At 30.7% G+C, this 15,243-nt stretch overlaps 1 protein-coding gene across 1 annotated transcript; it reads left to right on the top strand.

The window, feature by feature from the left end:
• The first annotated feature begins 1,067 nt into the window (after positions 1–1,067).
• LOC132747246 (uncharacterized) lies at positions 1,068–14,831 on the top strand. The gene is made up of 10 exons (XM_060736571.1): positions 1,068–2,917; positions 4,955–5,130; positions 6,065–6,233; positions 8,078–8,169; positions 8,321–8,512; positions 11,558–11,629; positions 12,598–12,703; positions 13,096–13,215; positions 14,026–14,101; positions 14,678–14,831. Exons 1-10 carry the CDS (start codon positions 2,821–2,823, stop codon positions 14,829–14,831), a joined length of 1,254 nt encoding a protein of 417 aa, XP_060592554.1. The 5' UTR covers positions 1,068–2,820.
• The last annotated feature ends 412 nt before the right edge of the window (positions 14,832–15,243 follow it).

Genomic DNA, 15,243 nt, shown 5'->3' with positions numbered 1-15,243 from the left:
TAAATGTGAACATAATGATGCCAACTAAAATGTTCGTGAGCTACTTACCATTTGACTAAAACTCGAAACTTTCTTTCTTTGTTGTCTCCAATGCACTTGAACTTGACTCTTATTTCATTTGCTAATTTCATCGCTTCTTTTGTTAGTACAAGTCATAGGATCATACAATAGTAAGAAAGGCTCATTATGTTCATGCTAGTAGTAGCTTAATAAGGCTAATAAATATGTGCTAGTAACAGACAGAACTGCATCAGTACTAAGGATGTATTACTTAAGTACCAGTACCAGTAAATACCAATTTATGCAGTACCATTACCAGTACCACTACTAGATTTTAGCTTGGTACTGCAGTACCAGTACTTTTTTGGGGGAAGTAAATTAAGTATCAGTACCATTACTTTTATGAATTCATCAAAGTTTGAATAAATGCACAGTGTCAAAAGAGCATGTATAGTTTAATTTAAAAAAAAATGCAATCATTATTCAGCAAAAAATAACATTTACTTTAAAGTTAACATTACATTTTATAACTTTTCATGATTTAAAGTACTTTTTAAAAACAATATTAAGAACATATCATATTCATGTTATATCTTATTGTTATGTAACCAGTCAGCTGTCATACAATGCAATCAACATTCATTTAAAACAGTCTTTTGTTGCATTTCATACCTTCACACCTCTGTTCAATTTATACCAAAGTAAATTATAACTTTTTATTGTGCTAACAATATCACTTAAAATGGGGTTATTTTGAATAGAAGCAATTAATTAGTTTTTATCTTGCTCATTTGTGCAAGTAAATACAAAGTAATAAAGAATTGTTATAAGCATATCTTACGGTAAAGATTTATTTAGCCTCTTTATCGCAATTTTATTGTACTTCAATTCGTTGGTGCTTCTTCATGTGATGAATACAATGTTAACATTTGAAACAATATTGCAGTAAATTATGTATGGATAAATAATACATAGGATTTACAGCTCCTATTTTTGAGAAACATTTATAACATTTTCATTAAAACCTAAAGAACTGCATGGTAATGCAGTAACAGTACCACTTTTTAGGACAGTAATGCAGAACCAGTATAAGTAGTAGCAACATTTTGTAAGAGTAATTCAGTATCAGTACCAGTACTTGCAATTCACTTCAGTACGTACTGCAGTACCAGTAAGAGTACTAGTAATGTAGCTCTGGTAGCAGATAATAAACCATGATCGGGTGGGGAGAAGGACTGTTGAATCCTCGCTAAAGAAAACAATGAATTGAGGCGGTTAATAGCGTTTTACTACAACATTAAAGTTAAAGGTGATGCAATCTGATTATTACAAAAATCATCCTTTCATCGCTAAAAAATATTCACACGTAAAAGTAGATATTTCCGCATATTTTGTCATCCTAAACCTTAAAAAGATAATCTTAGTTATTATCTAACATGTGCATCATTTGTATTAATGAACCAATTTCCTCCTCAAAGTATTACAGGTAGTTAAGTAGGGTCCTAGAAGGTTATCGTTTAATCAAATTTAAAATGTTTGCAGTGCCTGCAATTATCTTTATATAATTTAATAAAATTAATGTTTTGTATAATTGTTTCGCAATCATTATTTCTCTGCGCAAAGAAGATTCCTCATACAATACAGGATCTATTTTTATTTTTATGTCATTTAGATTTTAAATGATTTGTTCGAAAATATTTTAAACAATGCGAAAAATACACTTAAATGCAGGATCATTTTAACATTACTACATTATCTGTTTCTCTTGTAATGAAAGGAGTAAGTAGTAATTAACATTAAAAGCTTTATATTATGGATATAGTACTTAAATATAAAATCTCTGAGCTAAAAAAGAAAACAGCAACAACAACAAAGCAAGAGCAACAACAACATATTAAAGAAAGAAACAGCAACATAACTCTTGACACGCAGTGTACGTCCACGATTCAGAATAATTTTAGTTTGATTTCTTGCATTAACAATAATGGAAGCACCAGCAACAAATACTCTTGTAGTTATTCACGCTTGTTTGAAGCCGTTTGGAAAACAAAGAATTAGTGTAGAGTCGTAGGATCTGTACCTGGATTCTCCAGCTTATTTAGTCAACTAATTAAAACAATTAATATTTTCTTTAATTGTTTTTCAACATTATTTAATTATGAATAAAATATTAGTTCGTCGCAATTAACATGATTGCAGCGGAATCATTGAATAGAGATCTCTTGTCGAGGTCCCATTAATTGTTTGTAGGCTAAAGAATCGGCCTTTATCTCTAAAATAGGGTTTTCACTGTATATTGTACAAGTATAAAATCTTAAATAAATTGATATCTTAAATTGCCTTGTATATACAGTTTATGTTCAGCGTCTCGGAATAGGTATTTGTAAAACTATCTTTTTTACACAAATCTTTATATTAACTATAAATAATTTACACATATATTTACCAACAGATCTTCAATATTAATTATAACGATTTTTCACGTGTTATATGGTCGTTTACAAACGGGCCGTCAAGAATCTTATCTTTTTGAATAGTTTATAATACAGCAAACTCCTTTATAAGAGAAAAAAATATTACTGCATAAATTGATAGCAGCCGAGTTAACAGTTTATTTAAACGTCACGATGATCCAATAATAAGCGACGTTACAAACGTGCATAAATAAAAAGCTGTGCAGATGTATAGGGTTACATGAAACAAATAATGTTGGTTAGCCTTGATATGACGATATACAGTTTATCAGCAGTGCTATAAAGGCATTCGGGGAAAGCTAGCCATCTACTAATGTGATAAATTCGGATTACATGCCTGTATACAATGTTTAAGATAATTCCAACGCCATTTGTGAATACAGTTTTGTTAGGAATCATATATATTCTGACAACAACAACTTCGGCTTCAGCAGATGATAATCGTAAGATTATTTTGTCATTTATTTAATTATTCTGCACTAAATAAAATTTCAAAGACGCTATACTTGAAGTGACTAATGATTTTTTTTTATTTTAATATCATGTATTAAGTATTTTTAAAAAGACTATGCTATTCACTATCCCGACTTAAAACATAGATAAAGTTTAAATTAGCGAAATATTTTACGAAATATTAGGCGTTTGAAACGTTATTCAGTTCAAAATGTACATCCATTTGACGTCTTTTCGTATCACTCCAAGTCCTGTCAAATCACAGGTTTGTAACGTTAATGCTCAATGGATAACCGTCACGGTGAGGTTTAATTACTTATATACACTGCTGCGACAAAGTGTAATAATATTCATTTTAAAAATCAAAGAGCACTTGAAATCACAAATAATCACGGTAACGTTAATGCTAAATGGATGACTGTCATGGTGAGATTTTAATTACTTATACAAACTGCTGCGACAAAATGTAATAATATTCATTTTAAAAATGAAAGATCACTTGAAATCACATCAAATCACAGGTTTGTAACGTTAATGCTAAATGGATGACCGTCATGGTGACTTTTAATTACTTATACAAACTGCTGCGACAAAGTGTAATAACATTCATTTTAAAAATCAAATATTGCGATTTTTCAGGCAGTATCATAGATTCGTTTTAACTTATTTTGATATTTATATGATTATATAATCCCTGAATAACTGTTTGAGTTATATATCTTTACAACTGTTTATACTAAGGCATATGATTTTTAACTTGTCAGAAATTTTCATAGCTGATTATACATATATTATTATTATGGCATTGCGTTTTGATAAGTAACTACTGATTTTTCTATAATTTTATATCATGTATTTTATGATTTGAAAAAACTATGCTGTTCCATATCCCCACTTACAAAATAGATAAAGTATGAATTAGCGAAAATATTTTATACGATATTTAAAATGTTTAAAACGTTTATACATTTAACCATCAAAACTTAATTTTCGGCTATTATGTGAACTCATTAAAAATCTTGTTTATTATCCATTATCAAAGCTAACTTCAAACTAAAATGTGTCCAAATATTTTGTATAAATAATGAAGTAAGATATTCTTCTGCGAAACAGTTCAATCAAACTGTTTGATTTTTCCCTTATGTTTCATAGTTAACAGTAGTTTTGACCAAGTTGATCGTCATTCATATTTACTGACCATTATTGGAGAGGTCATCATACCTCCACAGTGTTGAGTATGATTGCTGGCGGTATCCATTTTTGCGTACTATGCTCATTGAAGCTCATGCATCGCATTTTAAACCTTAATCACTAGAATTAGTCTACAAAAATTGTTATGCGTATGCTCCGCTTCAAAATACGACTTAACTTAAACAAAACATCGAAGTGAACAAATCGGTACAAACAAAAAACAGAAAAAATATCATTTACGTTATTTAGTTACTTAGCACTACAATTAATGGGTCGTTCCTTTTTAATCCTTTAAACTGTATAAATCGTTTATTGTTTTCTGAGTGGCTTTTACTATTTCATCTTCCGAAAAATAGAACGTAGCAGTGCATATTATAACAACAATATCACCATGCACTATTATACGACCTAGTGAACCGTGTACCGAATTTTTGCTGTTCATTTATTTTTTGAACTGGTATAACTTTATTACGCAACGGAGATTTTGTGGCGCAATGGCACAATTTTTTCTCAAGAAATGTTGTTATTGGATGCATGCAGCTTAATTTTTTGTTTATCACCTTGTCACCTTTGCGCCATGTGGCCTAAATTATGTGAGTGCGATGTAAAACCAAACAAAACAAACCATTTATAAGTTTACGATAAAATGTACATGTATCCATTTCTAACTTCTTATTAAATAAACACAAGTATGTATTGCTGTATTTACCGATAACTTAGTTTTACAAAATTATCGTACTTTTAGAAATATGACATAATATTGTTTATTTGTAGTAAATAACTTAAAATAGTTTGGCTGCTTCAAGATAATTATGAAAACCATTTTGTTTTACTAGGTATAAATTACATCATTAGTACTAAAACTGGGTCTAAGTTTTTCTTAAATGCACTTCCTACCGTTTACATAACTTTGTTTGGAGCGAAGGGAGAAACACCAAGAATACAACTTAATGGAACATTTAAGAATGGTGATGTAGATACATTCAACGTTTCTGCCCGAGATATTCGACCGGTATGTATGTTATGATTTGTTTTAAAAAAAAAACTTATGAAGAAGAATTGTTTTAATAATTGTTCAGTTGTATTTTACCTAACCAAAACATTAATGTTTTAATTGCAAAAGTTTAGACAAAGTAGCGTATGGGTGAAAAACATATCTGTTGTAATGTTTTGGGTGAAAGAGTTATATTGGAGAGCGCCGTAGATGCGAGGGGTATTGAACTTACTTTCTGTTTTCTTACTATGCAAAGAAGATTGTAGTAGTATCTGTCAAAAGCTGACTTTTAATCATCCTTTTGCATCAGGTGCACACCGTTCCTAACATGCATACATGCACAAAAAATTAATACACGTACGTATGCCCACATGAATGCACGCATGCAATCACATCCACTTACCCCCTCACACACACATACACACACACTCACCAACGCACACACGCGCGCGCACACGCACACACGCGCGCGCACGTACACGCACAACTCCACGCAAGGATACATTCAGACAGAAATTTACTTTAAATAGTAAACCAAGAGGTATTCATTTCCCTCTGTTGTATATAATTACATATACTTATCATGAAACATTTCAAAAGTTACGTTGAATATTCATTGCAACCCTTAGCCTGCTATCGACAATATCTTATACACATACCACCAATATTAGCCAAGATCAGGTGACACATCACTGCCGTTTGGACATGTCCGCAATTCAGTCAGTTTTTTTGAATTTCCCCTAAAAATGATAAAAGCTTTCGTCCAAATTGAAATATGGACGACTCCCTTCAAGATATTTAGAGTGGAAATGGTTAGAGCACTTGTTGTACTGATCCTTGTGAAGATTTTTTCTTTAAACATATATGTCGTACAATAAAAAATTAAATGGTAATATATTATGGAGTGTTAATGCAACTTTTATAAATGTTTGATTTTTGTTTACATTTTCAGATAGAAAAGATTCAGATCGAACTTCACGGTAGATTGTGGATTTTCAGTCGTTGGCCACTTGAATATGTATCTATTAAAGTAGGACATATTCAAATCTTTTACGCTAGTAGTCGTAAAGATATCCCAAATCTTTGGGCCAAAAATCACTCACTGAATATGACCAATGAAGGTATTACTTAGCTTATAAAATATTTCATGTTATATTGCGTTATTTCATGCTGTTATGGTGCAGCTGTCAACTTAAGGTAGGAGCGGTATGGTAAAAACCCAGCATATGTGACTCTTACAGTCAATATCTTATATTACATGTACGAGTATACGCAATTCCTTGAAGGAAATCCATGGAATCTCTGTTATGGAATTACATATTTTTTTGTTAAACAATTCACCTAAATATTTTTGTTATTTTTCCCATATGTATCATAGTTAACGGTAGTTTTGACAAAGCTGATCATTATTCATATTTACTTACCAATATAATTATCTAATCAAGCGCGCCTTGCATGGTAGGTTGATTTCAAGTGTTGCAGGATTAAAATTTATTTTCGATTAGTCGCCGTAGTGTTACAAATTATTTTCGATCAGTTGTCGTACTCATAGTGTCCACGAACTGTCATATTCGACCAATTGTCATATTTGACAAAATGTCATGCACCGCAATGTTAGGTATGATGGGTAAAAAGTTCCAAAATACATGGAAATGTTTAAATGTGTTGGCTAGCAGCCGCCTTTATAAAAATGCAGTTAATGTTAAAGTTACAGTATGCTATTTTCCCACTGTCAAGCTGAGATAAATAAGTTGTATATTTCAAAAGATTGAGCATTACAATGGCGACTGAACATAAATTGATTGATTGGAAATATTTGAAAATTGTACAAAATAATAAAAAATAATGAAAAGCTTTAGATATTTGTTTCTTAATCTGAAGACGAAAAAGACAGCTACAAAGGAACAATAAATGAAAATGGAATAAAAAATAAATATGAAATGCAAATGATAAAACGCAAAGCTCTGAAAGATTGGCAGTCAAATTTTATAAAATGATAACTTGTGTGAGTCATAAACGGTTGCTGAAGGTCAATTTCAAATTTAAGGGTGTAATGATAAAACCTAATTCTCAACTTAGAAACGACACATACCACATTTGTCAGAGGTACTTTCTTTAAGATTTGGTAAAATGCTTCATACAATTATGTTAAAGACACCTACGAAAATAACGGTGAGGATGGTGATGATTAAATGTGTCTCACTTTTGTGTTAATATTATGTTATGATGATACACATCAGTATATCATTAAAAATATACAGACTGAGTAAGTATATTGCCATGACGATTTGATTTTCTTTAGAAATATATTCGTTTTCGTGTGTGCTGTCCATCAAAAACTGGGGTGTATTTTGTCTTAAAAGGAAATTGTATGCTTAATTTCACTTTGAAGATATACATGGTACCTTTTGTACCAAAGCAGATTGTCCAGGTACTGTAACAGCAAAACACGTAAAAGAAATACAATCATAACATGACAAAAGCAAGGGCATATTCAGTGTAAAGTTTTATAGTAATTATCAAACTTATTCGTCAATTATTAAAACAGTGCATGTATACGAACAACTATCGTAATTTAAGTCTTCCGGCAATCTGGCAATAACTTTAGCGAATTCAAACATTCAAAACATTTACAAGAATGTTATAAAAAATATGTTAGCAAAGTAGGTTGTTTCTGATTATGATTCCAATATAGGTATACGAGGAGAAGTAGAAACCATTGATAAAAATCATTAAGTAATAAACCAGAATACTTATTATCACATTTGATATTTTCAACCGAAGCATCTAATTCTGACATGGTTAGGATAAAGGAAAACATTAACACCATTAGGAAAATCGATCATGTTGTATAGACTTACTGGCAATGAAAGTGTAGAAAAACATGTACATTTTTTAGCCTAAGACCAACCATGAGCAAGTTGATTATAAGCCTACAATAGTAAAGTATTCAATTATTTTACAGTGTTTATATCAAAGTACTGTAACGAAAGTGGAGCCTATCAGGACCCTGTTTACAACTGCACCAGATCTTCAATTGTACAGATTTACAGAAAGGTAAGAAATGAGGAGATTTTTATTCTTGGTTTTCTTTAAGTGACACAGGCACTTTTAGATAACATAAGATTGATTTTGATCCACTTCATTGTAAAAAGTTGTCTTTCAAATATTTTGAGTGTTAAAATCTTTGTTGTTTCTTGTATCAAAGCTGATTGAGGACAAAAAGAATCTAGATCAGGTGTTTATTAATGAGATTTTGGACAACCTATCAAATGCTACATCAGATACCAACGAGAATAACACACTTCTGATCGGAGATATAGCAACTGCTATTGATATACTTGAACTGATAACAGATGTTTTCCCGGTCAATTCAACACGCCTTGAAAATATAACAGATGTAAGTTAATTTTATCACCTCAAGACATTATTTAGAAACGAAAATGAAACCACTATATTAGTCATAATAATTATGAAATGCATTATTCTTAACCAAGCTGATATTTGATTAGATCATATCGAACATTTTTAGTTTTATTCTGGCATGTGAAGGCCCGATTTTGTCTTTCAGTAAATTGTCATTTGCCTGCGAAGTCAAGTTAATATCTTTCATTTTGGAACCACGTTTAAGGCCCGTTTATTTAAGAAAAAAATACAAGAATACAAACCATGATAACTTTATCATTCACATTGATATGTAGATAATTAAAAAATAAGTTTGTTTTGCTATGTTTTTAGTCGGGTATTATATCAGAAACATGTTTTGATACTTAATTTGTGTTGGTTTTTGATCCAATTATCCTATCAGAATGTATTAGACATTTTAAAGTTAAGAGGTTCATTCATTTACACAATTACACAAGAAAAGGGGCAAAAAGAGTAAATAAACTGCTTTGGTAGTATTTTCCTCTGCATGTACTATTTAGATATCAAACAACTGAATATGATTTATCCAGGAATTTTCAAATTCTTCTAATGTATCATTTTTTAACGCAATAAATCTTTCATTTTTTAATCTGTTTAAAAAAATTTGAAGATACTTATATATGGAGTTTGTTTCTTTAATTTACTGGTATAAATGTAATATTTTGAAAAGAGAAAAACATTCGATGTTTTCATATCTTTAGCATGAAAGAAAGATGTAAAATTGTCGTACGTAACATTTATTGCTATTTCATTAAGCCATTTGAATAAATTAATCCAGGATATTTGTACAGTTTCTATACTTTCAACATACATACAGAAAAAATCATACAGACTAGATTCGGTTAATTTACATTGAAGGAGAAATTTGTTTGTTGCAATATTCCTGTGTAAAAAAGTATATTGAAAGCTTTGTAAAATATTATCTTTGCAATAAACAAAAACATTTTCGGAAATATTTTGCCATTGAAATTCTTTTTGCGGAAATCGTTCTTCCCATTTCATTTAGCGATTTTTTTTATTTTTACACTGTCTTTTTTTATTTTGAATCTGTATTAACTTTTTACTGATATTGGACTTGTTTGTTTTTTTCTATGATATCGAAAGTGCTTATTTGTTTGTTTGTTTCTTGGGTTTTACGTCACATCGACACAGTATAGGTCATATCGCGACGTTCCAGCTTTACTGGTGGAGGAAGACCTCAGGTGCCCTTCCGTGCATTATTTCAGGCACGAAAGGGCACCTGAGTAGAACCACCGACGTTCCGTAAGCTAGCTGGATAGCTTCCTCACATGAAAGAATCCAAAGTCCCTGTCGGGACTCGAACCCACAGCGGTGAGGGGCAAGTGGTTTGAAGTCAACGACCTAAACCACTCGGCCACGGACGCCCCAAAAAGGCTTATTTTTTTAGGCGTTGAAGTTTGATTAATTTGTTGTAGTTTCCATTTTTTGGTTATTGCTGAAATTAATTTATAAAATTAAATATTTCTGTATCAGGAATGTCAAAAGTAATTTTCAGCTGGTCGAAGGTTTTAAATTGTTTTGTTTCAGTGTTAAAAATATCCGTTATTGTATTGATATTTCGACATTTCCAGTTTGGAAAAAGAAATAAAGATCCATTATTTTTTTATGTGTGAATTATGCCATATTATTTCGTCTAATAGATTTTGTGGATTTTTATTAAAATTATTTTTACTCCATGACAGTAGTTATACTTTAAAGAAAGTATTTTCGACTTTTAATTTCTGTATATCATTTGTGTTTAAATTACTTTTAAATAAGTCGATTCCACCAAATTTTTGTAAATTTTTCGTTTTTATCTCTGTCCACAATCCATGGTTATTTTCATCAAATATTTTTTTGATCCAGCTTGAATAAAAATTGCCATGTCTATCATATTTATAAATCTGTCTCTTTTTGAGTGCCATATAAATTCAAAACAGTTTGTGTAATTGTTTTCATAATTTCTTCTGGTGGACTCGGAAGAACAGATTTTATTAAGGTTAGTTTTGAAATAATTAAGGATTTTAAGATTGATATATTGCCAATTGTTGTTAAACGTCTTGCCCTCCATCTATTTATGTCTGCTTTTAATTGGTTTTAATTTATTTTTGTAATTTAGTTTGGTTATTAAATCACATTTTGAATGGAAAGTAATGCCTAATGTTTTTGCACATTCGGAGGTCCAAATTATGTTTGTGTATTTTTTCTACAATATATTGAATCATGTTGATTTCTAAGTGAACCTATTCTTAGAACTGTACATTTATTGCAATTACGTTTAAGACCAAAAATAAAGGAAAATTGTTCAAATATGTCCATAGTTTCTCCAAAGCTGTTTGGTTTTACCATTTTAATATTATAGTTGCATCGTCTGCAAACATGCTATTTTTAACTTCTACATCAAAATTCTTAAACCTTCATTATTCCTATTTTGTCTTATGTCAAGTTAATATCATTCATCACATTTTGCTTAACTAGACATTAAATCTATGCGTAATTTAAAGAAAATACTCACAATTTTATCCAAATTTGCTCGATATAAATAAAATCATCTTGTTACTGAGAACACAGTATCTCCCACCGAATAAAATATATACTAGATATAAAAGTATACTAGATCCCCCATAGGACCTTTAACTTTAGCGCTTTTGCAGAAATATATATGTAATGCAGTGTTATAGCTCCTGTCTATACACCGACTCTCTTGTCTGCCGGAAATATCGTAGAGTATAGGTAAGATATGTATCTTAATATGTAAATATTTGTATACCAGATCCCCTATAGGACCTTTAACTTTAGCGCTTTGGTATATATATGTAATGCAGTGTTATAGCTACTGCCTATAGAACGACACTCTTGTCTGCCGGAAAAACAGAGTATGATGATAGGATTTTGATGTTTAGATAAGTAACAATTAACTTTAAAACTGTACTCATTTTTATATCAAACAAAATAAAAGCATCAGAAAAATAGTTTTGCAAAGTTTTGTAAATTATAATGCAACATTTCTGCGTTTCAGTCATATATACAAACAGTTAACAATATTCTTGACGAAAGTACCACACAGACATGGAAGACGATTATAAATAAGGTAATTTAATGCAACTGGTGGCGTCCCCCCCCCCTAAATTTGTTTAAACGACTTATCCTATTTTTAAATGGGATTGTACATTCAATAAGTTAACTTCTAGTTCATTGCCATACTTAATTTGTGTGACGGATTATCTTGCACTGAAAATATGCAATCATTATTTTTTTCAATTTTTCAAAGAAATTTTAAATATATTAATCATAGTAGTATTTGAAAAGCTGACGAGTTTGTGAGCCGGTCAGTAGTGTAACTTGCGCTAACATTTTTCTATTTTTGAAAAGATACAAAAAGAGATTAAAAATGAGAAAGAAAATGACTTTTTTGATGAGCCCACCCAAATGCAATTTCACTATGTGACAACATTTTGCAATTTCGTTTATCTAAGGGTTCGCTTTTTAAATAAACAACTAACATTTTACACTGTTTGAGTGTTTGAAAAATACTAAATAGATATTGCAAAAAAACCCTCCTAAACTACTAGTTAATGAATGCATTATTATCAATCTGTGATAGTCCTTTTTTACTTACTTTACATGTATTCCTTTTCGAAACGAATTGACTGATAATAATGGTACATGTAGTTAATCTGATTTTTCTTATGGGTCGTCTTCAATCCAGTTTAGAAACGTTTATATTTTTTATAACACATAAGTTAGTGATAGCAGTAAATGTATCACTCTAAGAATAATATTAGTATTTTTTTATAAAGAATGATTTTATCCATGTTCCGGGGCACACATTTTTCGGATTATATGGCATGTTTTATTTAGAAAGGTTTCAGAGCAGGCATTGGTATGATTATGGTTAGTTTGATTAATTAAACGGCAGGTCTGGGGCGCACAACATTCTTATTATGGTATAATCTTTTTGGAGAGGTTCAAAGACCGTCATTGTTCTGCTAATGGTTTGTTTTTATATAGACAGGTTCCAGGGCGGACAGTGTTCTGATCATGATTTGTTTTATATAGACAGGTTCCGGGGCGGACAGTATTCTGAAGACAACAGATCGTTTTGTGGAGAAGATCTTGACAACGTCCAAAAATGTTACTGTTAAAATATCAAAGCCAAATTTATGTACGCCTTTTAAGTAAATTAGAAATAAACCTATTTTCAAAGTTACAGAAAATTTATGTGAGTAAATTCTATCCGAGTAACAATATTTGAATGTTCTCTTTTCTGCATGGCGGATACTAGAAAAAAATAATGTACTTCTACTAGAGGACAAAAGGTTTAACTAAATACAATTGTTTTGGGTAGACTCAAAAATTGGACTGCGTCCAATTCCATTTCCTAAAATTTCTATGTAACAAAGAGCTTTATCTTCCTCCATTAGAACTTCTTATTTAATTTTAGATCCTAAGAAGGATTTTAGAATCATAGATAATCAATATGCACTTGGAGTTTTCCTATTATTGGGATGATTTATAAGGTACAAACGCATTAACTAATTTCGTATTATTTTTCAGATTTAAATATGGGATCAGTGCAATTTTCTAAGAATGCTTTTAATTTCCCCAAGCGTGAAAATGAAGGTATCCCTGATTGGGCTAGATCAAGAAAGGATAGGCTGGAAATTGACTGTGATAGTACGTAACACTTTATTATAAAACAATGCTTGCGAAAAACAATGCGATTGTTGTTGAACATTATGATCACGTGTTTATTCTTTGTAAAGTCATGTAAATGTATTTTTTTACTTTGTTACGGAAATTGAGGTCTCAAATAACCCGAAGTGTTTAAAGTCTTATCATGTAGAATATATAGTCAATTACTTGCAAAGAAATTATTATTGACTAAAATTTGGAAAGCTGATTGCCGAGGTATGGACAAGAACTGTCAAGATCATCGAAATTAAAAATTAAAAGAAAAAAAAACAAATAAAAAACAAAACAAAAAAAAACAACTATTACTAAACACATACACAAAAAAAAAACTCACACACGCACGCACGCACGGATGCACGCACACACACACAAACACACACACACACACACACACATGCAAACATACATTCGCATTTGAAAATCTATAAATAAATGTAATATGTTAAAATGAAGGTTTTTTATATGGATTTATATAAATCATGATCCGCTATTTTTTTTCTTTTTAGTCAATAGCAGCAAGAAGTCTTGTCATCTGATCGCTTTTGAACAAATAGTAGTTTATCCTGATGAAATGAGAGCGCTAGGGCCATATGAACTAAGGCTCAGCTTGTGCTTCCAACGCATGCTAGAAATATCCTTAAAGAATAAACGTGTTACTTAAGCTGCCTTTTAATTAATAATTTAATGGCTTTTTATAATTTTCACTACTACTTAAATATCTTATATGCACAATATCAGTACATAATGATTCAACTTTACTTTCAATAGTGTAATGATGTTTTATTTTTGCAGGCACAGTTGAGTCTTTTAGTGGAATAATGTACAGAAATCTATCAATGATTATTCCACCATCAACTAACAATACTATGTAGGTTTACTTTTATTGATTATTATTATTTATTTAAGAAGATTAATTAAACATTTTATGAATAAAGTTATTGTATTTGCCAAAGTGATTTAACCATAAAATTGTAAATGTATTTTTACTTCTATTTCGTAAGAAGGGAGAGTAACATCATGCACACTGCCATAAATAGAGTTGTCATTCTTCAATTTCTAGAACTGTTCATTCTCGATTTTTTGTGATATGTAGACAATTTGAATTTAGTCAGACTGCATGGCCTGGCTCTATACTCGCGACAAAGTACTTTCGGATTCAACGGAGGAAGAGTTTAGAAAAGGTAGAATAAAGTGATTAGAGGCTTACTTTAAAGCATCCTTGGTAACCCAGGCTATTAACCGCATAACAAATGAAATTAGTATAAAAGTATAAAAGGAATAGATATCGTTGGTTCCGACGATGACTTTATAGCATTGTTCTGGAATCGTATGCATAAGTTATCTATTTAGAAATAATCTTATGCCCAATTTTGAAATAAATTTAAATTCTTATTTATACTTTTATTAAAGAAACTACTTTGTCTCTTTCTTGCTTTCTTAACAGGTCCGAGGATCTACAGCTGAATGCTCCAGTTATATCATTTACATTATATCCCAATCATGAGCGACAGCTTGCAAGCCCGGTTAAAATTAAATTTCAGTTGTATAATGTAAGTAACCTTTTTCATATCCCAAATAGTACGAATAATTTTCAGTGAAGCATTTTCTATTTGCGTTTCATTCAGCCTATATTTGAAAAGCTTTTTTTTCTGAATATAATCTACCTTGGTCCGTTCTTTAATAGAACTAGCTATTAATCGTAAAGATTGGTCGAATTCATTTGTAAGTCACTTAAACATGTAAACATCTCTAAGCTAAAGGAAAAAGGTATGCGTCATTACCGGCAAATAGCCAAATACATGTGTATATGTGTATAAATGCTAAACATCTACATAACATTCATGGATGTGGTCGATTGTTTGGTAAAGTTACCAGCCAGTGGGTTTAAAGAACAGAAAAGAAGTAAACAGTTCCATAACTTACAATCTGCTTTTGAAATTCAAGATGTGCTTTAGTTTTCTTTTATAATAATTTTTTTATTGCTTTTTCGTTAGCAGAACACAATTATTA

This window comes from Ruditapes philippinarum, unplaced genomic scaffold, assembly GCF_026571515.1.
Source record: "Ruditapes philippinarum isolate M1 unplaced genomic scaffold, ASM2657151v2 ctg7_1_1_1_1, whole genome shotgun sequence".
NCBI lineage: Eukaryota > Metazoa > Mollusca > Bivalvia > Venerida > Veneridae > Ruditapes > Ruditapes philippinarum.
The sequence above is the reverse complement of the archived record's forward strand: the minus strand, read 5'-3'. Positions and strand labels throughout refer to the sequence as shown.

Bases quoted from the DNA above. Each gene is read 5' to 3' on its own strand.
- LOC132747246 (XM_060736571.1), top strand. From the start codon at position 2,821: ATGTTTAAGATAATTCCAACGCCATTTGTGAATACAGTTTTGTTAGGA. The intron at 6,234-8,077 runs GTATTACTTAGC...ATTATTTTACAG, and splicing joins ACTGAATATGACCAATGAAG to TGTTTATATCAAAGTACTGT. The intron at 14,102-14,677 runs GTAGGTTTACTT...CTTTCTTAACAG, and splicing joins CCATCAACTAACAATACTAT to GTCCGAGGATCTACAGCTGA.